This window comes from Pleurodeles waltl, chromosome 4_2, assembly GCF_031143425.1.
Source record: "Pleurodeles waltl isolate 20211129_DDA chromosome 4_2, aPleWal1.hap1.20221129, whole genome shotgun sequence".
Classification (NCBI taxonomy): Eukaryota; Metazoa; Chordata; class Amphibia; order Caudata; family Salamandridae; genus Pleurodeles; species Pleurodeles waltl.
The window spans coordinates 812,843,148-812,868,425 of NC_090443.1; the positions used below are offsets into that span (position 1 = coordinate 812,843,148).

Genomic DNA, 25,278 nt, shown 5'->3' on the forward strand with positions numbered 1-25,278 from the left:
TAAATTGTCATAAAAAATATTTTGACTGTCACAGATTTAGAACTTTTGGATGAGCACTGGTTTGAAAGCAGGTTCCATATAATCGTGAAGCTCTTGTTTAGTAGATGCATTATCGAGTAAGAGTCATCAGTGTGCCGCAATATAAACCAGCAATCTGTAATGATCAAGAATGACCCACCTGCGTGGTCTGTATGAGTGTAATTTACATTATGTTTCTGTCGACTTTCATTTATAAGCCAGACCTACTGGTATTGCCAAAGCTTGTTCTTCATTGTGCTATGTATTACCATCTTATAAGTGGCAATTACATATAAATATGTTCAGTGTCAGTCTAATACCATGCAGCATTGCATTCATGTTTGATAAATTAAATTCAGTTGAGAGATGGATAGCTTTGTAGCACATAGAGCATCATTTATCCTTAAAGCTAAATTCAAGGTTTTAGTACATTATTTCAGATTTGCAGAATATTAATTATCATTTTGTTTCACAGTCTTCCCCACCTACACAATATAGCCATACAACAATAATGATCACCTTTAGTTAATCTATGGAAAAAAGCCATACCAAAGACCTTTTGGAGTGCCTAAAAAATAGAGATGCCAGCATGTTTGACCAATTATGCAAATTTGGATTCATAATTTTTCAAATGATTTAAATTTTCAGATTAACTTTCTATTTTAATGTAACATTTTCACTAATTTGTGCAAGCCTGTTCACTATTTTAGGGTACTTACTGACATATTACAAACAGCACATACCCAGTCTGAACACAAAGGCAAACCATGGAATACTACAGAACTAAAACCATAAATCAAATATAATTAACAATAATACATTTATTGTACTGTAGAATAAGTGGTGACTCACCTTACAGCATGAAAAAGGCACATTAGAACTATACCCGCGGTTTATGTCAGACCATAACCCATTAATATTGGATCTAGAGCTAGACGGCTTTGAGCACAAGATGAGGAGATGGACTTTTGAGTAAGGGCTCCTTAATGACCCAGAATACTGTGCTTATATGAGAAATTGGATAATGGAATTTCTGGCGTTTAATTGGGGGACTGCCTCGCTCGAGATTGTTTGGGACACCTTAAAGGCTGGAGTACAGGAGGAAACACTGAGTTTTTAGACTTAGGAAACAGAGATGTGCCCAAGTCTTGATGAAGGATGCATATATCATACTCAGAGCTGTAGAAAACCAGTTGATTTCGGTTATAGAGAGGGGGAAGATTCAAATAATATTTTGGAGCAGATTGCTATTGCAAAGGCAGCAATAAATGAAGCTACAGCAAGATTAATTGCGGAAAAATATCTTGTCAAACGCACCGAAAGGTATGAATATGGGAAGAGATCTGGCCACCTGTTGGCAGCGAGAGCATGCCAGAAAGCAGCATCCGGGGTTATCAGAGAAATTAGGGATCAGCACGGATGAATTATAGTAGATACTGCTGAGATTAGGGAGGTGTTTCAGAAGTATTATACCGAGCTTCATAATTCAACACCTTTATGTACAGAAGCAGCAATGTCTGAGTTCCTGAATTCTATTAAGACCAGTAAACCTTCCGATGAAGATCACTTGAATTTGGAGGAGCATATTAACAGCGGTGAATTAGAAATGGCAATGAGCAAGCTTTCCATGGGGAAAGCCACTGGTCCCGATGCAATTCCTCTCGAATTCTACAAGTGTTTTAAAACACTTCTGTTACCTCTGATGATGGAATTATTTACTCAGGTGCAAAATGGTAATAAAACTCCCCCATCTTGGGATCTGGCAAATCTAGTGGTTTTTCTGAAGAAGGGGAAGACCCCACAGAACCCGGGCTCGTATCGACCAATCACATTGATAAACAGCGATGTTAAAATGTACTAAAAAAATGTTGCCGCCCAACTCTCTATGGTTATCGAGAAACTAGCAGTATCAAATCAACATGGGTTTATCCCCGGGAAAGATACCACTGAATATATTAGGAGGGTCATCACGCTTTTCGATGCTACAAAGAACCTATGGCTGTCGTGCTGTTAGATGCTGAGAAAGCATTTGATAGGGTGAATTGGATCATGGATGATTATTCCAGGATTATTTCAAACATAAAATTACACCATAGCATATAACAAATTAAATAATTTGAACTGTTACACAATCCAAATATGTGTCTAACTCAAACCCCAATGATGAAATATCAAAAAGAAGTCCACTTAAGAAAATGTTGTCTCCTAGGAAGAAACAATTTGTCTACAGACATGGTGACCTATTAATATTTTAACCTAATTTGAGTCTCTAGGATAAACCCCTTTTTGATTCAATCCAAAAAGAATTCTTTAGAAGTTCATTCTGCCTCAGGATTCCAAGTGAGAGCTTTCCTCTTTTAAGCTGTGAGCTTTTTTAAATGATTTTCTATCCTCTGGAATTCAAAAGGAATTGATGAATGCAATTAAGGGGACATTTAGAGATTGATGGGACTGAAGAATCAGAGTAAACTGACTGTTCATTGGCCCTGCCAAAAATCACAGTATCCCCACCCCATTTAGAGACCTGCCGATTAACTGCTAGTCGAGTCATCAATCAAAGGCAGTAATATATCTGCTATATGGGTGTTGACTTTCATGCTAAGGAGAGATGCACTCTTTAGGGCAGTACATCTGATACATATTTTCCATGTTCGCATCAGGGTCATTCATATTCTGTTTCTCACAATCAAACTCCTGCTGTATGTGTTTGTTCGTGAAAAGAATTCCAAATGGGCAAAAAATATGTGATGACATTCAGATTTGTCAAAAGTGCATCTGCCATTTGATGCACTTTCGGAACAAGGAACAATTTCAGACGGACTAGAATCTCTGAATTTAGCAGACCAGAGAATCCTTCATTCCAGCAGGCTGGTTGACTGCCCACCTAAAAGTAAATGACTCCCTTTAGGAGTAAGTTTCCTTTGGTACAAATTTTCTTTGTTGTAAATTGCCCAATATGGGGATTGAATAAGGACTATGGAATAATGGGAGTCTTTTCGTTCTAAAACATGTGAAAAGGTATGCCACGGAGAAAGTGGTGCCAGTGAATGTAAGGTCCCAACTATTAATGGATTATAAGAGGGATGTGTTCTGGCACATACTCTTCAATCTTTACATGACAAACCTTCTCTCAGCTTTAAAGGAAAACAGTGGCTTTTCACCTGTATGGAGTGGTTAGTTTTTGCCACTTATGATGTTTGGTGGTGACTCAGCACCTAATTTAGAGTTTGTTGGATGGGTTACCATGTCAAAAGTGTGATGATATTTTCTGTGTCATATTAGAAACAATAATAGTGCATTATATCCCGTGGCAGTTATACAGCGGACAGGATATCCATAATTTTTGTGACATCCGCCAATCTCAAAATCAGGTCACTAGTCATCCTATCACAAACTAGAATTGGTCTTCAGTGTTATCTGCCAGGTTTGACAAAATATAGATCCAAAATCTATTTAATATTAAATCAGAATAAGACAACACTATAAACATCTGTGAGGAAGAAGTGTCTGTTTGCATGGTCCATCTTTAGAACAAGTAAATTCTCATAACATTGTAGGCCCCTTGTTTACCTCTAGCCTAAATGGAATCAGCCATTGACTTTAGTTCTATAAACGGCCCAACTAGCAACAGCTGTAAGCTACTTCATGGATAACTGTGATTCTCTTTTCACAATCTGAGTCAATAGCAGGTATTTGACAGTTGGAAATTAGCTGTGAAGCTCACAATACAGTTAGACAGACAATACACACATACAATTGATCCTACTATTTACCTGCTACCGTTTATGTTCTGTGAGGATATGCAAAGTGCCAGTCATTAAACTATTAGCTCAAAAAATATGCCAAAGTAAATTAGGAATCTGATACAGTTACAAATAAAAATTAAACATCTGAAATTTCTTATCTGCAAGGTATAGTGATCACATTCTTTTTTTCACTGGACCCTAGCATTTGGAAATGATCTATGCATATCAGATTTAGGCACATTAATCTTTTTTCCCCTATTTTTAATTTGAACTCAAAAGAACACCAGAAATATTATATGATGTTTGTGCTGTCTGCTTAAGAAAAACGTGGCACATATCTTCGGTCTGTGCCCAGGTTTAATTGACCTTCAAATGTGTTTTCTAAAAACAATTATAAGTAATAGACTATTAGGATTTTAAGTTGTCAAATATAATATGTGCATGTCTATTGCATTTTTTAACATGGTAGTTTAGACATTTAAAAAAATGTAGATTATGTATTTTACCTGTATTTTATTATCCAAAGTGTTTAGTTTGTTGTAGGTTCTATATTTTGCAAAGTTCCATTCAAATATTTGCACATTTGCTAAGTTTATAATTTTTACAGTTTCCAGTTTCATGAACATTGTGACTTTTGCAATGATTTATGTCTCAAAAGATGAACTTGCAGAAAAATAATATAGTATAGGTGAACTCAAACACGGAAACTTTTCAAGTGATTAAAATTAGGAACTTAGCAAAACTTTGCTGGCGTAATTTTTTTTTGCAGAGGTGAAACTCCAGAGCATTTGTAACCCTCACTCTATTGGAAAAGAAAAAGCAGTATAGTTGTGAGTAGTCATTATGCGGTCCAGTAGCCAGCTACGGACTATAAGCCTGATTATGAGTTTGGTGGTCTGGCCGTCGGACTGCCAAAATGATGGTAAGGAGGCTACTGCCAAGCCAATGGCCTTCAGACCGCCATATTATGATGTTCCCATGGGGCTGGTGGGATTGTGCGGCGGCACAGGCTTCAGCTCTAAAAAAGAGCCAAGGCCAATGCCAGTTGTACTGACTATGCTGCCATGGCAGACAGTGCGCATTCAGACTGTGATGACAAGGGGCCCTCTGCAATGCCCACGACATGGGCCTGGGCACTGCAGGGGCCCCTCCTGTGGCCCTGTCTTTGTGCTTCCACCAGCCTTTTCATGGCAGTGTTCCCGCCATGAAAAGGCCATCGGAATGGCAAGTCGTGATCAGCACAGCAGTGCTCGTATCAGCAACACTTTGGTTGAACACAGCTTTCACCGCTGCCAACGCATTGGGATCCATGATCCTGGCAATGGCGGCGGTTGGACCGTCAGCATCGTAATCTGGCAGTGGGACTGCCAAGGTTGTTAAGATCAGACAGCCACCGTGGGTTCTGGGGTCCTAGAACGCCATAGCTATGCAGTAATCATGCAAGGAATTGCTATGAAAACTACTTCACTGGCCATAGATTGTCGCTTCGGTATTTCAAACATGTAATTTTAAGTTAATTCTCAAGTGCAGCATTTCAATTAAATCTGATCTTACTGCTATTCATGGAATCCGCAAACCACATAAGCTGCTGCCCTAAATATTTTGTGACAGCTATTGACTGGCTAGCTCAGTTGGCAATCAATGCTTGCAACGTCAATGTATGCAAAGTTCCATCCACAAAAAAATCAAATTTACAATGAAATATGTGTCTCCTTACGGAAATTGTTTCAGGATATTCAATGGTCTACAAATTCATGCTAATCCAAGGCTTACAAATTGTTAAATTTGTTAAACGAAACACCTTTTTATATTTTCCTTACAGGTACCGACTATATAAGTAATTGCTTATCACGCCACATTAAAAATAGTTCTTCAATGGCAATATACTAGCATAAACATTTTAGGATGACACACCATTCACAGAGGTCAGATTACATTTGAACATCGAATAGGCAATCCCTATGAGGTCAAAGATATTTCAATTGGAATATATACTTGTTTTACAAGGAATATAGTAGTGGCATTTTTTCTTAGGCAGAAACAGCTCATGAGAAGAGCATACTGTTTCCATGGTTCTGTTGGAAAATATAAACAGTTGTTGTATAAAAGATGTAAGTAAAGTCACATAGAAAACAAAGGATACCAGCACTGGAAAATATATCTAATTGTTTAAAGGTTCAGTAGTCATTGTACAAAGCATAGGCATGAAAGTGGTATTTGAGTTTTTGGAAAGGCAAGAGCATGTCCCCCAAGGAAAGACATGAGGTTTGTAAAAGAACACAAGAAGGTGTATAAATTTGTTGCAGATTTTCTTGTTAATTGAATTGAGTTTTTGGGTGTATATGAGTGAAAGCCTATTGGTTTGAAGCTGCCTTCTGAATGTGATCATAAAATTAAAAAAACAGAAGTACAAGTATACTATGTAAAACATGCACATGACACAGAAATCTTCCTTGGTGAAAAAATATTTGTGAAGAAGCATCACAGTCTTCTTTCTAAAACAAAGATAATATATGACAATTTTTCACATTAGTACAGAAACAAAATACCCTTCATTACAAGCTGTGTTTTAAAAATAGGAGAACCAGTCTTCATTTTTTATTCATCATTTTTTCCCAATTGAGAAACATTGGAATGCTCATCTAAATCACTTTGCACCCCTCAGAGGAAGATTTTTCTCTTGTTTTACTTCTTACTTGCTCTTGAATGTCCATGACTATGCCACACGTGCTAAAAAAACATAGCTTTGTATGTAGAGCACTTAGGGCCAGGTGCACAAAGCATGTTCCTGGTTGCAAATGGTCTGATTCACAGAAATGGCTGTTTCTGACCGGAAAAGTGCTTTTTGGTATGTACAAAGACCAAATTGTGATTCGGTAATTTGTTAGCCAATCACAATTTGGGTTTTGTGATTAGGTTTTTGGAAGGGCCGTGTTGAAGGAGTCCCTTCCTAATACCGAATCAGAATGTTATGTACAAATGTTTTGGGACCAAAATGTGGTTGCAAAACATTTGTACTTTACCACAAAGTCAAAGTTGGTGGTAACCCATTCGCAAATGGGAAGGGGTAGAAAAGGGATAGCTTCCCCTTTGAGAATGGTTGCAAAACAATTTCTCAGGAGCAGGCAGTGGTCCCACGAACCACAGTCTGCTCTTCAAAAAAAGAAGGTAGGCCGATTTGCGACCCACTAGGAATTGCAAATGAAGCTCAGAAGTGTTTCATACATTAGAAATAGCGATTTCCTAATTCTGATTTGCAGGAAATCCCATTTAGGAAATTGCTATTTCTAATCTTGATACATGTAGTCCTTAGAATCTAGAGAAAATGTATGCAAAAAGTTCCTAATTTCTGCCCTTTGCAAAGGATTAAAAAGTTATTGATTTTCCCTGGCATTTGCCAAAGCAAATTATTTTGTGCATAACTCGTTCTGCCATCTGACCGCCTGTGCGGCCAGAACACCGCCAACCCTAATAAAAATTTCCTGCGGGTGGAAACATTGTTTCTGCCCACCAGCCCAGCGGGAAACAGGGCTTAACACTGATGTTGGCTTGTAATCGATCTGGTGGAAATGTGGTGGTGTGGTGAGTGCAGCAGCACCCGTCGTGCTTTCCACTGCCTGTATTTCTGGCAGTGGAAAGCAGAACCGGGCTGCCCCTGGGGGCCCCTGCACTGCCTCTGCAAGTGCATGGGCAGTGCAGAGGCCCCCAGGGGGCCCTCAACACCCTCATTATGCCAGCCTTTCCATGGCAGTCTAACCGCCATGAAAAGGCTGGCGGAATGGGGAGATTTAATACCTCAGGGCGGCGCTGCTTGCAGCACCACCCTGGTTGATTACAACCGCTGAGACCGCCAGGCTGTCGACTAGTGGCAACCTGGCGGTGTCTGCAGTCGGACCACGGAAGTCTGACTGCCACTGCGAGTCTGTCGGTCTTAAGATCACCAGACTCGTAATGAGGGGAACAGTATTACAGGGTCATGTATAGTTTTAGAAACATCTAGCACATAACCCAAATTGACAGGTCCTGGAACAGCTGGGATGCAGTTTCTACATCAGACCTCAAGAAGAATTCCAAATATTTTGCCTATTGATACTGCCTGTACACTTCCTGCACTTGGCAGACACAGAATATTCCTGAACAATGTGGCCTGTGTCTTGCAACGGAGCCCCACCTGGCCAAACACTGTCATTAGTCTAAGGTGTGGCATACTTTGGCAACATTGGAGTTGCTTCCAACTAAGAACACCAGTCAGATGGTGCTGCCCTTATAAGACCTGTGGTTTAATTCCAATTGAGTCAAAGCGTTTACTTACCAATGGGGTTAACGTTCCAACATAACACAAGACATTGATAGATTCAAGTTGATGTTGTGCAATATGATTTGTGTATCACCCATGTTATTTTGATGTACATATGCAAATATATTTCTTGCACTGAGCACCTTATGCACATTGCGACATATGTACTGATTTTTTACATATGATATCTTAACACTGTTGAAATGATACATCATGTTGATATTGTATACTGGGCCTTGTAACTCAATCTTTGATTCGCTACTACACCCCTACTTGAACAGATGTCAGTTGGATAGTAGATCTTTGGAGTTCTGAGTTTTTCCTAGGATTTGGCCCAGGTTCTGGTCTATGTTCATGGATCGGTCATTGTGTTGGATATATATAGATACTTTATACCATAAATCTCTGTTCACATATTTCACTCACTCGTGCTGTATGAATGTTTTCACTTGCTCATAATATGATGGATTTATTTCATTGCTGTTATAATTTTCACTCCATTTGACTAGCTTTGCACATGTTGTTTATAGTAACTTATACAGCATGTGGTTACTACAAGTTAGTTGTCCAAGCTGAGCAGACAAAATTAGAAAGAGAGACCAATTCAAAGTCAGACGTACAGACGTACAGACATAACGCACCCATGCACACATCTAGAAACTTCTGATGGGCAGGCAGGACTAATTAAAGCTCAAAAAGACAGATAAGCAAACATGCAATAACATTGAAAGTACAACAGAATCAATGCTGGTTAGTAGGGCAGATACTGTGGATAAATTAAATGCCAGGGGTGTAGGTGAGCCAGAGAACAGTGTACATTAACAGACAGTCAAATGCAGGTAGGTTTAGGCAAAAAGATGCAGAGGTAAATAAAGAGGTAAGATACTATAAATGTATTATTTAAGTGTGGATGGAAATACCTAAAAAGGTAACCACAAACCCTATGATTCTCTGGTAATACGGTAATGCTATCAGAAGAGCCCTAAATCAGGTTCATGCATTCTAAGTAGTTTTCTTTAAACGATAAAGCAGTTTTGAGCACGATAAACCACTAATTCAAGCAACAAGAAATTGCTATCAAAACAAAATATGAATGTAGGCCACATGATTTTTGTAAGAAAGAAATTAAATCAATCATTTCTTTGAACTGAATAATTGTGATACTTAAGAAGTGAATCATTGTTCAGGGGTATTTAAGCCTCTAGTTGAAAGCTGCATGGGCTAACCACCTTTTTTTCTAAAGACACATGATGTTGCCAGCCTTTTCAGAGTAAGTCAACCTCACTCTCAGGCAAATGTCACCTACTAAGCCCAATCTTTCAAACAACATTGTCACTATCCTTGTGAAACATTGTGATTAGTAGCCACACAGATTACAAACTCTCATAAAAGATGTTTTCAGAACTCGATATCCAACAATCGTCTTCAAAATAAGGTCACCCTACAGTGAAAAGCAAAAACCGCCCGCTATATGATACTAAGAAGACTCACTTAAATCATTAAACTAAAAAACATGTAAGCTAGTTTGTCCGCCAGCCAATATATCACTCATTTTTACACTGGCCTCTTTCAATAACTGGTTGAAGGTCAAAAGGTGACTATCAGCATCAGGTATCTTTTCAACAAATGAAGAATTTGCAGAAAGAGCTTTTTGGATTCATTATTTAAGTGTTTATGGGTACTTGTGGCCAATAACTGTGGACAAAAAAAGATCTGAGTAGTTTTAGTACATGGGCCCCCAGGAGAGGTGAACAGGATAATGGGGAAATACATGGAACGTATTGTTATTGTGACCTTCTGCATGAGTGAGTTAAAACTTGAAAGCGGAATAATGGTTGTGATGCCTAACACCCAACCTTGTTTGATATTGAGTGACTTTCCTTTAGAGTTACCTCACCTTTGGAAGCCATTTATAGCTAACAGCGGTTAGTAGTAAGGGACTCAGGAGGTCCTTAGGAGCCCATAAGTACTTGTTTAAAGAGAGAACTATAATAATTTAGTGGATAGAGTATAGGCAAATTGATTTTAGGGCTCAAGACCGTGCGTTTTGGAGTATGGTAGGACTTGTGTGCAAAGAAACAGGTGACAATGTAGTCCATCTCACGATGCCCTTAATGCGTGGGGGTATGCATAAGCATAATATCTGATAGCTTCAATACACTTGTATTTAATTCAATTATATTGTTCCTGAATTCCAATACATTGTAGCCTTCTGAGCATTAACAGCTCCTATGTATCACAACGTGACTTTTGCCCACAGTAACCCATACGTGGCAATCAATGTTTGTGCTAATGACTGTGTTAAGGGTTACTTAATCTAACAAGTTGTCTCAACACTTCAACACTTGGTGCTGTCATTTGTTGCGGTGTACATGTCACGGGTAGAAGTACAGTCAATGCCAAATCAGACCACAGTTGATACTGAGGTCTTCGAATTATGCATCATTAAAATGGTTAATGGGAAATTCTGTTATTTGTAGCACTTTAAACATGGCAGAACTATAAGGATTTGTTGTATAAAAATCAAGTTAGAAACATGTTTTTGATAAATATGTTTCCTGTGACTAGAAGCAATGGAATCTTTGAGTCAATCCAGAACAAATGGCCTGTCAGTAGTCTAAGTAACTTCAGGCTGATAGTCTTTTTAAATGGGAATGATTTAATATTTGTTTCATATGTGATTTTACATCCTCTGGGTTGAGTGAACAAATCAAGGATTCTCCCTACGGCTCAGAAAAAGTGTTTGCGTTTCTGCAAGTAGCTCCCTACGACAGGTGTCATGAAACCTCAGTACAAGTGCTGTAATAATTCCAGAAGCCACTACCGTTATAATGTTGTTATACTGATTTAAATTGCCAACTACAATGTTACATTAAATCAACTGTGGAGTAAACTATTAGTTTGTGTGATCACTAGAGAGTAATCAACCTTCTGATAACATTGAATTCCAGCACTTTAATCCATTTACGGACTGAAGTCAACAGTGAATTGCCTCCTTGTATCAATACTATTGCCAGCCTAACTAAGAACGTTTTTTCTCTCAATTATTATATTTGCAAATTGTGGGTTTACTATTATTAAGTATGTGTGATGTTTTACAGAAAGTTTTGGGGCCAGGAGGTGGGAGATGTCCAATTCCTCCAGTTTCATTCATGGACAACAGTAGGATAATGGACTGTATCTCCACTGGCCGCAAACAGTCTCTCAATCTATTGATAGGATACTGTTCTTTTAAATCAAATCTGTGATTAATCACATCAAAACTGAACTAATTACATTTGGTACAGCAAATTGATCTGCCAGTTGAAGATGGGGTCTGTCAAGCTAAAATCTATTGAGACCTTTTCCATTTCAGGTTGCTCAGTGACAATTGGTTGACTAGGGTAATAATCATTGAACCTGGAAATATATGCGGGCTATTTGTTTTATTATAACTCCCAAATGATTCCATTTTGTGTGTAAACAGCACTTTGGCCTCAACGGTAAGATGGGAAACCTATGATTAGGCATGATATATGGGGTGCAGTATTGTTCTTGCAATCTAAATATAGGTTGAAGGGACCTCAGATCCTAAGGCAAACTGCGTGCATATTTTGATATTAATGATAGAACTATGGAAGACATTGTGCAATCCTTTGGCATTTCAGGAACCCCTGTCTTCCTACTATGAGTTCATGCACCTACTGACTGATTATTGAACAGAATGCTTAAAGAGAGTTGCGGTTGCTGATATCTGGATTTGGGAGTAGAAGGAGGCCTTGGCTAGTGGCGCTGGTTCTTTGGGATTTTGTTGAGCATTTTGTCACTGAAAAACGTGTTTTATTGGTATAATAAGCATAAGTGGTCTGTTGAAATGTAAAGTAAATACCAATATGAGTTGTAAGCTTTCAATCACATTAGATTTGTATTTTTAAACTCAGTCCATGATATTGGTCAGCATTACCCTACTTGTGTTTATTTATTTATGATTTCCTATAACACCACTCTAGTGCACTTCACATAGTAAGAATCATAGAGGAGTCCTTTCTCTTTACAAATAAATTGTGGACGAGCATAACTGTAGAGGACACTTGCAAATGCTAAAGAAAGAAGCATTAGAACCGCAAAGAAAGAAAAATAGCTGGATAGATTATTTGTTTCCAGAGGAGAGTTAGAATTAAAGTCACTTAAAATGTTAAAAGGAGGGAAGCTAGGCAGGTGCGATGCACATGATTAAATAAAAACCAAACACAAGCTAGAGTTTTCAGGTGTCTGAGGCCTTCAGAAAAATACTTTCACAGTCTTAAACATGCAGGGCATTTACAAAATTTAGAATAAGCAATAATTGTCTTTGGGTAGTTGACAAGCCAAGGCAAGGTATTTCAAGAAAGCAACATAAATGTTGAACCTGTGAGTCCTTAACACTGATTCAATGTTTCATTTTCTCTGGTAATGGGTAGGTAGAACTATGCAACAAACTACTACCATTTGATTTTAGGGAAGCTAAACTAAGGGGCAGATGTATGGAAAGTGGCGCTGCACTGAGTGCAGCACCACTTTACCTACTCCCCCTAGTACCACTCTACTGCCACCATGTGTGTGCCTTATTTAAAATACGGCGCACCATGGCGCAGGGTAGGGGTAATGGCATCATCTTTCATGAAGCTATTGATGTACTCTGCAGGGGCAGCGCCAAAATATTGGCGCTACTCCTGCAGAGTACATAGGGCCCCATTCTAAAGAATGGAAGGCCCCTTTTAATGCCTGCTATTGAGCAGGCATTAAAAGTTCCGTAAAAATGGCGTAAGGAAATCTCATAGATTTCCTTACGCCATTTTTCTGGGTCCCCTAATGGGGGAACGTCCCCTTTAAATACATCATGCCTGGCGCAGGCATAATGTAGCGTAAAGGGTTACAGAGTGGTGGAATGCCTGCATATCGCTACCCTGTAAATAAGGCGCAGGGATTTCAGCCTCGTTACAATATATACAATAATACAAATTACGTTGGAAAGTAGAATTCACCCAGATGATAGTTTAGGTGAATCAAGTTCCCACTTAGTACAAAATCCTTTTCACCAGCTACAAAAGATCTTCTTTGATAGAAAAAAAGAAAGGTTATTCTCAACACATAATTCAACAAAGCAAATAACTGGCCACAAGAAATCTTAAGAGTTCCACATGCCTGTACACACTTATAAGATTTTAATATTTTGTCATAGTTTTTTAAAGTTGCGAGGACATTAGGGCTACCAAGGTTCCACTTCAAAATGCACACTCATGTAAATCCAAATGTTCCCCTCAAAACAATTCTTTTTCACGGGCCCCATTTTAGAACCTCTAGAAAATGACAACCAAATGTGTCTTTAATTAAGAAAACCTACTGTTGCAGAAAGAAACATCATCTCACCTTCCTACTAGGAGTGTGTCATTTATCATACCACACTTTCTTCACCATTAGCATCACACATTTGGGCTACAGACATCACCTCAGATTCGATATCAGCCATCTCAATACATTGAGTGAACAAACCATTTACTGACTCTGATTCTTTGCCAGCTACAGACCCATGGCCAATGAACTGGCACTTACAGAATTAGTGGGACATCCTGCAGACTACAGACACAACTGAAACGGTCTCCTCAACACTGGGTAGTAGATATCACTGAAGGGCATACTGTGGAGTTAAGATTAAGTGCAAGTCACCTCCCACCCCGTTCCTTTGTGTGGGTTTCAATACTGTCAGCCTCCTGAAAGGCTGACAATAAAAGTCTGCTTCTCTAAGGAGTACTAACGTAGCTACACTATACATGCTGAACAACATAACTCTACAGTCCAGGCAACCAAATTTAATTAAGCTGAAAAAATAGTGATCTTCAGAGTGCTGTCAGCTCTGTCTGTCTATGGTCCTGTTTAATATTCAACTACAAAGGATTCTATATATCAAATGTCACAATATTGTTCTACATTTGTATGTCATTAACATGCACCAACTCATGTTTGACAGCCTCTGGCTTTCCCAAATTCAGAGGACCAAAATATGAACTAATACTTATTATACATTGTATTATACCACAGATTAACCTTTAAAACAAATGCTTTCATATGTGTGATCACACTGAAGCAAATGGATGTTACTTCTGGATAAATAAAATTCTCTTTGTCGCCCACTGCTGTAGCAAACTGGCCAAACACTTAAATAATGTATCAGTTTATATGTTAGTCTAGGTGCATCTATTAGAATATAGACATACAATTTCAATGTAAACATTTACAATTCTTCAAACACAAATTCAATGGTCTATTAGATGAGACATCTCACATACATCTAATAAAGCATAGACATAATACATTCAGCTGCAAACAAACCGGCCACAGCAGCACTATCCTTCAAGATACACCCCACATAAGCAAATTAGAACACATTATACAAAACAAATGAAATATCAATCACAAGCACTGCTATTCCATATTGTCGAGAGAACACAATAGAAATACAGTTCACATGCGTCCAACACAGCATGGATATGTCAAATAACTTGCTATCTATTAATTTCCAGCAGTGATAGACACAGAAAATACACACATCTGACAGAATATAGCGCACACTATCAAACATAGCATACGTCACATATCAAACAGAACCATAAATATAATAATACATTGCAGGCATCAGTCATCTTACTGACTCAAAAGATTCATAAGAAAATGGTAAAGCACACCAGCCACACGCTTCTCACAGCCCACTTGCAGTAGCTAACTAATGAAATCAGTTTATATGTTAGCCTAAGGTCGTGTATTTAACATCAGACATGACATCTAAACATCTGAAAATTCAACAGAATTCATTCGATGGGCCATCTCACAGGCATCTCATAAAGCATAGATATTACATTCAGCTAGCACACATTCTGGTCTCAGCAGCACTATCCTTCAGGATACATCCCCCATAAACAAATTAGAACACATTATACAAAACAAATAACACATAAATAACAGCTATACTATATTGTCAACAGAACATACTAGAAACAACAGTGCTAACCACAGAGAATATATACACGCTGCTGACACACCTGACACAATATCGCACACACTATTAAACGTAGCATATGTCACATATCAAACAGAACCATAAATATACCACATTGCAGGCCTCAGGCATCTTACTGGCTCAAGAGATTTATAAGAAAATGGTGAAGCCCTCCAGCCACACCTCACCCACACCTGAATCATAGATTCATAGGTCAGAGGATAGGACAATGTCATCCCTCTGTTTGTATTCCCAAACTGAAAACATTTTTAAAGAAGTCCATGTTCCTTAAAGGATTCAGTGCTGATTTTAAAAAAAACAAAAAACATAAAAGATCACTATTTGGGAATTTATCATGAGAAGTAGCCAGTGGTCATTTGGAACTGCCCCCCAGGTCACCTGACAGGATTCAGAAAGGGGAAGGTGTTCCAAAGAGACATCTTTATGAATCAGTTACTACCTCTGTTGAGTGATGGTAACTGATAGGTGGTTTGTGATAGCAAATACGAATGCAAACTATACCAAATTCATCCCCAGATGTTTCACCTTTTTCTGGACCCTATTTTCAGAGATATTAGGCCTCTACACCATGTGACAAGGCTAATGAGTGCCACCATACTTGTGGAATAGTCCTAAAATTGGTAACATTTTTAACCGATTGATCTATTTAACTTTTCTGTAAGACCATGGTAGAAAATCCACCAATGGCATGGCAGTTAAGTCTCATATGAGGGTTGCAGTGTGTAATTAAACCACTTACATATAAAACAAAAATATAAGGCTGGGCTGGGCTAAAGTTTAAAATCAATGCAGCAACACATGGCAAGGAAAAGTGCCTTCACCATTGCCTTCACCATGTAGGAGAAACATTTTAATATATTAATAAGTCACACCTAAAGTCTACAGTGTAAGCCAATATGGCATAATGCCTAATATGGAAAAAGTTGCAAGCTACATATTTTAAAATGTGTGCTCTTAGAGGGACTGAAGGCCTAAAAGCTATTTTAATGTGGAGATCCAACTATATTTTCCAAATGATTAAAATATTTAATATCATATCTCTGGCTGGTAAAATGCTAGCAAAGACATTCAAAGTCATTTGTTTACTTAAATTTCTCAACTCTGATTTGAAAGTGAATTCAGATGTTTGCCATCTTGAGTGAAAAAATAACTTTTTGAAACCGTAGTTTTATGGCTGACCACTTATCAGGGAGTACCTGACTGAGAGTGAAGAGGAACACCTGGCTGAACAAAGGACAGTCTTAGCACTACCTCTTTTGACTTGGAGATCCAGGAAGGCTTTCTTCTTTACATTCTGAGGATCCTCCAAGACAGCCAGACTCCATTCATAGTAGAGGAGTGAACCATTTCAGATCCTGTCGGGTAGTAGGAGAGCACATCTAACTAGGGGAGTGGCATCAGAGGTGAAGACAGTCTACCTTGGTGTTAGAAGGGTTATACCATATTGAAATAGGGGCTCCTAGCTACTTTCACAGTAAGCAAACAGTAAGTACTACAAATGGAGGTAGGGCTGCAAGACAATCATTGGGGTTAGGTGGCAACATTCTTCCACTCACATGCTAGTGCACAGGGTAAATCTGGCACCTAAATTGTCACCTACTCAGACAATTCCTGACCTGGGAAGATACCACCTGAAGAAGTAGGCACAGCTGGAAGAAGACCCCTGGCTTCTGCTGGGAGAGGGGGATTCACTCATGGACTCCTGATTCCTACTGGCACCCAGTGCTTAATATGAGCCACTGGTTGCAAGTGGGGCTCATCAGCACTCATTTTGGGGGACTGACATTTATTTTTTCTCATCAGACTTTACAGCAAAGCAAGAGAGAGAAAAACACAAAGAGGGGAAAGAAAGAGGAAACATAAACAGATAACCAATGACAAAGAAATAAACCAGGGATTAAAAAGAATCTAAAAGAGTGAGAAAGTGGTAGGTAGTGTCTGAGGGTGGATGAAAGAGACATGAGGTGGAATCAGGAATAGGCAGCTTCAGTATTCAGCATCCCTGGCATTCAACTGTGCTGGTTGAGGTAACACTTTGGGCCCAGGCATTTATTTACAAATTAAGCACTGCTGGCACCCATGGATTTGAACCAATCTTGAAGCGTAAAGTGGTTGGCCTCCTGTTGGCTCACTTTGGGGGGCACAAGTAGCAGAAGGACTTCTGACTCAAGGAGGGCCCAGCTGACCACAGATAGCTTCTAGATGCCTAGAAGCCTGACTTGAGGACCTAGAGCCTCAAGGAGTGACCAGATGTAACTTTCTCAGCTCTTGGAGAAAAAAGGGACTGGGGCCCTGATTTAGAATTTAAAATTTGGCGGATGGGTTACTTCATCACAAACATGACACTATAGCATTTGTGTTATTAAAAGTGCATTATATCCTATAGCACCTGCAGTACGGTGGACAGAATATTTGTTATGTTTGTGATGGAGTAACCCATATGCCAAACTTTAAATCAGACCTTTATTTACTTTTTACATTTTGGAAATCACACCCATGTCCAGGTCAACCGTGAACTGTTGTTTTCAATTGTGCTTTACATTTTCTATCCACTTTTTGCCTTACATTTTAAGAAATTCATATCTCGGGTTCCCCTTAACCAGTTTTAATGATCCTGGTGTTTTTTGCTGTTCATATTTTTCGGCAAATTTCTATAATGGTTTGGGCATTGCATTGTGTTGTGTTCTTTACTTTGAAATTGTTAGTATTGTTTGAACTTAATACGCACGTACCTGGGATTGCCTGGTGCCTGTGCCACAGTTAACAGGGGTTGAGCAAATATTTACTCAAAATTGTTTTCCGTCCTAACTAGATTGTTCTTATTAAATTAACAGCGGTCGCACAGTCCAAAATTAATAAATCAATTTCTGACATAAACCATTGATAAATACAGTTGCATCTCAAAGTTAAGGGGGGCGTCCCTTTCACCCTCCCCTACTATCTGTGATTTGGAATTAATTGAAAAGCACATTTTGCAAGTTGAATAAGCCTTTCTGATATACAAAACAGGGTTAGTAAATAGAACAAAAACAATTTTGGAGTCACAGACCCTGTAATTAAGTAAACAGTAGGGTTTGCCCTGCAAAGTGGCTCTGTGCAAGTGGCCACGATGTTTATATTTTTGAACACCAGTTGTTCTATATAATTTTAAATTAATCGATGATTATAATATCGTTTCATATAAATTATTTTGCAAGAGCCCCTCTAATCCCACCAGGTATAGTTTTCCTACTAATCTCTGTGTGAGGTCACAATTGACCAAAGCTTTGCTTACGTTCATAAAACCAATGCAAGATATGTGCTTAGAAAACAAGGCTAAAGATAAAATGACAGCACTGCCGCTGTAGCTCTATCATTTATGTTTTCTACCGTAGAAACCTGGAGTATTAGTCTACAGGGCCAGACTGGAGAGGTGTTCGCCCATTGTGTGTGCATGGCACAATCAATGAACTGGCATCATTTCAGCTTCCAATTGTTACCAGCAGCTCTGCAAGCTTTTCTCAGCCCACACTCTAGGAATCATCAAGTCAAATTTGGCACCAGTGATAATGAAGGAGATTTAAGAAAATAAACCAACAGCGGTAGCCAACGCTGCGTAGTGGGATTTTCCTACAACAATTCTGACTGCGTGACAGCAAAACTAACAGGGGGCAGGGGACTGGAGAGTTAGTTATTTCACGATCACCACAACATCAGCCCTCTAGTTTGCAAACACAGGTATTGTAGAGGAGACAACGTAAAATAGTGTTATTTTATATTCCTCCCTTGAGTGATTAATAAACAGCAATAATTAATGTGAAAGGTAAAATACATGACATGAAAGAAATGGACATTTCTATTAGCTGGTAGAATACAGTACTGTCAAAGCACAGTGTGCTGTAGAAGTGAACACTTATTTTCAGCATAATGCACACAAAATCACACAAACCAAGGCTGGAAACCGTAGATTTGCTAAATCTTGGGATAACAGATACGGAATTAAATGCAGCTGAAATATTTTGCATTTCCAGAAAGGAACCTAGGAAGCTTTGTTTTAGATACAGAATTGTTTAGTCCCTGAAATGCTTCACCTTGTTTGGGTGAGTTCTAAGGGCTCTGCCTTTAAATTACTACATTACTTCTATTTTACCTTGTATTTACGGGAGGCCCCGCCTTGTATTATCTCACTTTGTATTAGACCATCACCGATCGACCACCATGTCTACCTAGTGTGACGGTCTCTAAGCTATCCCTAGTGCAGACCTGGTGACTGTCTCCCTTTTCTTACAGGGTCTTAAAGTAACCCTGGTGTGACTAGAATCAAGTCTTCCTATTGGGTCTGGTATAAAAGAATGGCAGCCATTGTCAAAGGGGTGTAATTTGACCTTCAGTCTCTCACATGGTACTAGCCTCACACATCTCAGGAAGACAACCAGAGCCAGGGAAGAAACTGCTATGTTACAAGAGCGCTGTAATCCATTGGGTCCCTTTGCACTTGGAATACAGTTATATTAGACTAAAATAATCAGTAACTCATGATTTCAGAGAACTGGAAGACAAAGTTTTCGGATTTCTTTCTAATCTCACTTCTTTTTGCTTACATGTTTGGTGTGGCTGTGGAGAAAAAACTGACTACATGCAGTGAAGAATGACTGGTTACATTGAAGTGACTTAACTAGTGATTTCAACCACAGTGATGCGTTTAATGACATTTCGATCTGGTGCCATAATGTTATTAACGGGCCCCTTTGCAAAGAATCGAGATGGACGTCTGCGATTACCCCTAGACCAGGTGCAATTACCCAATGTGCCAGCACCTCTCAAGAATACCAGGCCATTGTACCTGTAGTAGGCCCGCTTCGAATGTTAGATAGTGGAGACCGAGAAAACTACATGGGGGCATCCTACATCCTAATTTCTGCTTTACCCCAAACATTTGGATCACCTATGGAAACACCAATATTGATCTATGAAATGAGTGCAACAGGAAGAAAGCTCCTACGTTGCTTTGTTGCTGAGAGTTTTGGAAGATGTGTCACTGTGCAACTGTTCCCCACTGACGGAATCATGTCTTTTCGAAAATCAAAATCTAGCACCATTTTAATACTCTGTTGCCATACATGCATTTAATCCTTTCTATTACTATCTCCCTTTGCTCCCATCTCTCTATTTCTCCTTCTGTTTCTCTCCTAATTCTAGCCTCACACCCCTTCTTATTAGTTATATTTGCCCACAACACAACGTGTACAATGTCAACATATACTGAAATCGAAAGTGATGCTAGTGACCGCACTGAAAATAAAACTGACTGCAAAAATCCAAAATACACATTTAGTACAGATTAAATTAAATGCTAGATAATTACTGCCAAGTACGATATTTGTGCCAAAGAGTTACCCTTCTCCAGGAATTGAATTTTTACCCCAGGGCACTGCCAGTCTTAGATATATATATATATATATATATATATATATATATATATACACATATATATATATATATATGTGTGTGTGTGTGTGTATGTATATAATATAAATAAATAGAATAGATGACTGTGCTAGCTTAATGAAGGTACCAAAGCTTTACTTTCTTCAATTAAATTATATACACCTACATAAACATTCATACATGTATGCGCTGTGCTGCGTATGTGACTACACACATTGGATTACTCTCTCAGACTCACTGGTAAATTACTGTTCACTGCATAGTAGAACTCTACTCGTCTGCCGCTCCCCAAACGCGACATGCAAGGCAGCCTTACCATGTATGTGCCACTGTGAAGCGGCGCCGCTGACGGATGCTCTTGTTCACCAGCAACTTTCTGAAAAAGCACGGGGAGTTCCTGGGAGAGCTGCGGGGAGAAATCTTCGGTGATGTGGTGGTCCTCTTCCCAGAGAGCCGAGGAAGCTCCAGTTCAAGATGCATGTGCTCCTTGAACGTCTTAATGTAAATATCGGTCTCTGGGGCCGCCAGGTCCCTCGAGGACTCCTTGGCCGTCATGGCGCCAGGGCCAAGTTCAAATTCACCACCAAGAAGCCGAAAGGGCGAGCATGGCCCAACGGCCACTGCTAGAGATGGGCGTGGAGGCGGGCCGGCGGGGCAGGCGCGTACCTGCGGACCCCTGCGGACCCCTGGCTAGCGCAGTGGCAGCTTCATGCTCTGAGGACGTAGAGCCTCGCCTGTCAGAGCGCTTCTTCATCAGCCTGGCGGCTCTTGTGAAAATGCGCCAGAGTGCGTTCCTGTGTCAGGAGCCTCCTCCTGGATGCGGTTTGTCTGCAAGCCCCACCACACTGACACTCGCCCGATTCATTCAGCCGAGCGGAGCACCTCATGAAATATTCATTAGGGCGCCTGATCACTCCCTTCAGAAAGATTTGAGCACAGGACAGGGAAAAAGCTCATATCTAAATAGAAAATGTTTTCTTCCCTGCACTGTCATCACACCGTGATCCGGTGACGACGCTGCATAGCTAATGAGAACGCACTCCATTCAGAATTTCCAGTTTGGCCGCGTAATTTACACAGTCGAGGCTCCACCCCCTGTATATTTCTGAAAAAATATTTTAGCATCAAACATTTTCCTTGAGGGATATTTACCTTACATGTTCGCACAGACGTTCATTTCTTGTAGGTTTTTTTCCAGACAATGCGGTGCAACAAAAGGTCACATGATGAAAACATGCGAAAAGAATTCCACCCATGTTGTTTCGGCAAAATACCCTAACTGCTGATAAATATGTCAGTCAAAGGGTTCATCTTAATTTTGGTTTAAATATTTGTTTCACCCAGTCTCTCTGTCGCCCCCATCCCAAACCAGCCTGCTCCCCCACCCCCACCTCCCCAGCCCTCCACAGCCAGGCTGACATCACAGCCAGAACCTCAGAAAATGAAGAGATAATGAGGGTTAATCTCATTGACAAGCCTGGTAATTTTACAATAGATAAATGGTGGCATCTTTTCAATTGCTTTTGATGTGCCAGTTGTCTGCTGTGCTTATTTTTCAAGCTTTTATTTATTGCATATGGTAAAAAACAGTGTAACTGTATGCCGAGCCTGAATGAGTGCCTTCACAATGCTCTCTGCCAGCTGCAGCATAATTGGGCGCAGTCTCTAACAAGGCACACTTGCAGCCAGCAGATCATTTGGATAAAAATAGTCTAGCCGTACCCTTCCCTCTGTCACTCTCGTCTCTATTTATCTAAGTTCCCTTCTCTCTTCCCCCGCCTCCCTCTGTCTGCCTCCCCCTCAGCAGATCATTGTTGACATCCACACGCATTAGCGAGCAGTGGAGAACACACGAGGCATCACCCTCTTCATGTGGCAGGTAGAGGGCTTATTATGGGTGATGGCACAGTGTGTTCAGGTGTAAGGAGGGAACTAAAACTCTGCAAGTGAAATAAAATATTCATCTGAGATGATATGCAAATGTTGAACATTAAAGTTAAACTATTTGTGTGTTTTTTTCTGATTCCCACCACATAATTAACCACTGTCTTTGCATATGGATATACTACAGTAGGGATGCACATGCTATACTTCTAGTAAGCGCCTCCTGGTTTGCAGTTAAAGAATTATGGGGGTCATTCCGAGCTTGGCGGGCGGCCACTGCCGCCCGCCAGGCGGAAACCGCCATGCGGCCGCCAATGCAGCCGCACTCCCGCGGCCCCCATTCCAACATTCCCGCTGGGCCGGCGGGCGCTAACCAAGTTAGCGCCCGCCGGCCCAGCGGGAATGAGGCCGCAACACAGAAGCAGGCTCCGAATGGAGCCGGCGGTGTTGCGGCCGTGCGACGGGTGCAGTTGCACCCGTCGCGCTTTTCACTGTCTGCTAGGCAGACAGTGAAAAGCTGGCCGGGGCCCTGTTAGGGGGCCCCTCCACTGCCCATGCCAGTGGCATGGGCAGTGCAGGGGCCCCCAGGGGCCCCAAGACACCCCTTACCACCAGCCTCTTCCTGGCGGTGAAAACCGCCAGAAACAGGCTGGCGGTAAGGGGGTCATAATCCCCAGGGCAGCGCTGCTTGCAGCGCTGCCCTGGCGGATTATCCCAGCCGGGGCAGAAATGGCGGAAAACCGCGAAGCACCGCCAGCCTGTTGGTGGTGCTTCCGTCATTCTTGCCCTGGCGGTCTCGGACCGCCAGGGTCAGAATGACCCCCTATATATTTTAACGAGAGAGCCAACTACAGCCATAGATGCACAAAAGCAGTCTAGTCAATGCTACCCCTCACAGAAAACAGTAGTGAACCGAACTACCCCTTGTAGACTTCAGGGCAGGGGTTTCTCCATGCATGAGCCCTTGAAAAACCCATCCCACTTGCCTGAAAACAAATCACTATTTTATGTGGATGTACAACACACATACACAAATATTTCGTGTGTCACGAGGCTGCCCTTCATTCAACAATGGTAATAAATAGCATATTACTGGGAATATCTGCATATATGGCTAATGCCATCCTGTTTTTTTAGCTACATTTGGCATAAAATAGGTACCCAACCAGAACCAGAGCACAAACTGATTGCACCTGCCTTTAGTGTAAGCAGTAAAACCCAGAGCAGCATGATCCTAAGGCCCAGAAAGGCCAAAATATGGAGCTGTATTGTGGTCACATTATGGGATTTGACCTTTTCACTGTAGTAATAAATGTCTGAATCTATGTTTATCACTAAATCTGCTCTACGTAACATGTTTTATCGGGTCACATATACAGGGAGTGCAGAATTATTAGGCAAGTTGTATTTTTGAGGATTAATTTTATTATTGAACAACAACCATGTTCTCAATGAACCCAAAAAACTCATTAATATCAAAACTGAATATTTTTGGAAGTAGTTTTTAGTTTGTTTTTAGTTTTAGCTATGTTAGGGGGATATCTGTGTGTGCAGGTGACTATTACTGTGCATAATTATTAGGCAACTTAACAAAAAAATATATATACCCATTTCAATTATTTATCATTACCAGTGAAACCAATATAACATCTCAACATTCACAAATATACATTTCTGACATTCAAAAACAAAACAAAAACAAATCAGTGACCAATATAGCCACCTTTCTTTGCAAGGACACTCAAAAGCCTGCCATCCATGGATTCTGTCAGTGTTTTGATCTGTTCACCATCAACATTGCGTGCAGCAGCAACCACAGCCTCCCAGACACTGTTCAGAGAGGTGTACTGTTTTCCCTCCTTGTAAATCTCACATTTGATGATGGACCACAGGTTCTCAATGGGGTTCAGATCAGGTGAACAAGGAGGCCATGTCATTAGATTTCCTTCTTTTATACCCTTTCTTGCCAGCCACGCTGTGGAGTACTTGGACGCGTGTGATGGAGCATTGTCCTGCATGGAAATCATGTTTTTCTTGAAGGATGCAGACTTCTTCCTGTACCACTGCTTGAAGAAGGTGTCTTCCAGGAACTGGCAGTAGGACTGGGAGTTGAGCTTGACTCCATCCTCAACCCGAAAAGGCCCCACAAGCTCATCTTTGATGATACCAGCCCAAACCAGTACTCCACCTCCACCTTGCTGGCGTCTGAGTCGGACTGGAGCTCTCTGCCCTTTACCAATCCAGCCACGGGCCCATCCATCTTGCCCATCAAGACTCACTCTCATTTCATCAGTCCATAAAACCTTAGAAAAATCAGTCTTGAGATATTTCTTGGCCCAGTCTTGACGTTTCAGCTTGTGTGTCTTGTTCAGTGGTGGTCGTCTTTCAGCCTTTCTTACCTTGGCCATGTCTCTGAGTATTGCACACCTTGTGCTTTTGGGCACTCCAGTGATGTTGCAGCTCTGAAATATGGCCAAACTGGTGGCAAGTGGCATCGTGGCAGCTGCACGCTTGACTTTTCTCAGTTCATGGGCAGTTATTTTGCTCCTTGGTTTTTCCACATGCTTCTTGCGACCCTGTTGACTATTTTTAATGAAACGCTTGATTGTTCAATGATCACGCTTCAGAAGCTTTGCAATTTTAAGAGTGCTGCATCCCTCTGCAAGATATCTCACTATTTTTGACTTTTCTGAGCCTGTCAAGTCCTTCTTTTGACCCATTTTGCCAAAGGAAAGGAAGTTGCCTAATAATTATGCACACCTGATATAGGGTGTTGATGTCATTAGACCACACCCCTTCTCATTACAGAGATGCACATCACCTAATATGCTTAATTGGTAGTAGGCTTTCGAGCCTATACAGCTTGGAGTAAG

General features: G+C 40.4%; 1 protein-coding gene across 2 annotated transcripts in view; it reads right to left on the reverse strand.

Annotated features, from left to right (window-relative positions):
- PDE4B (phosphodiesterase 4B) overlaps nucleotides 1-25,278 on the reverse strand; it is a 1,531,620-nt gene that overhangs the window by 707,992 nt on the left and 798,350 nt on the right. The window contains exon 1 of one of the 2 annotated variants that reach the window (XM_069232488.1): nucleotides 20,838-21,964. The exons of the other annotated variant lie outside the window; for it this stretch is intronic. Coding sequence (XP_069088589.1) covers nucleotides 20,838-21,076 — 239 coding nt within the window. The 5' untranslated portion in view covers nucleotides 21,077-21,964. Of the gene's footprint in view, nucleotides 1-20,837; nucleotides 21,965-25,278 lie in introns of those variants that run through there. 2 annotated transcript variants of the gene reach the window in all.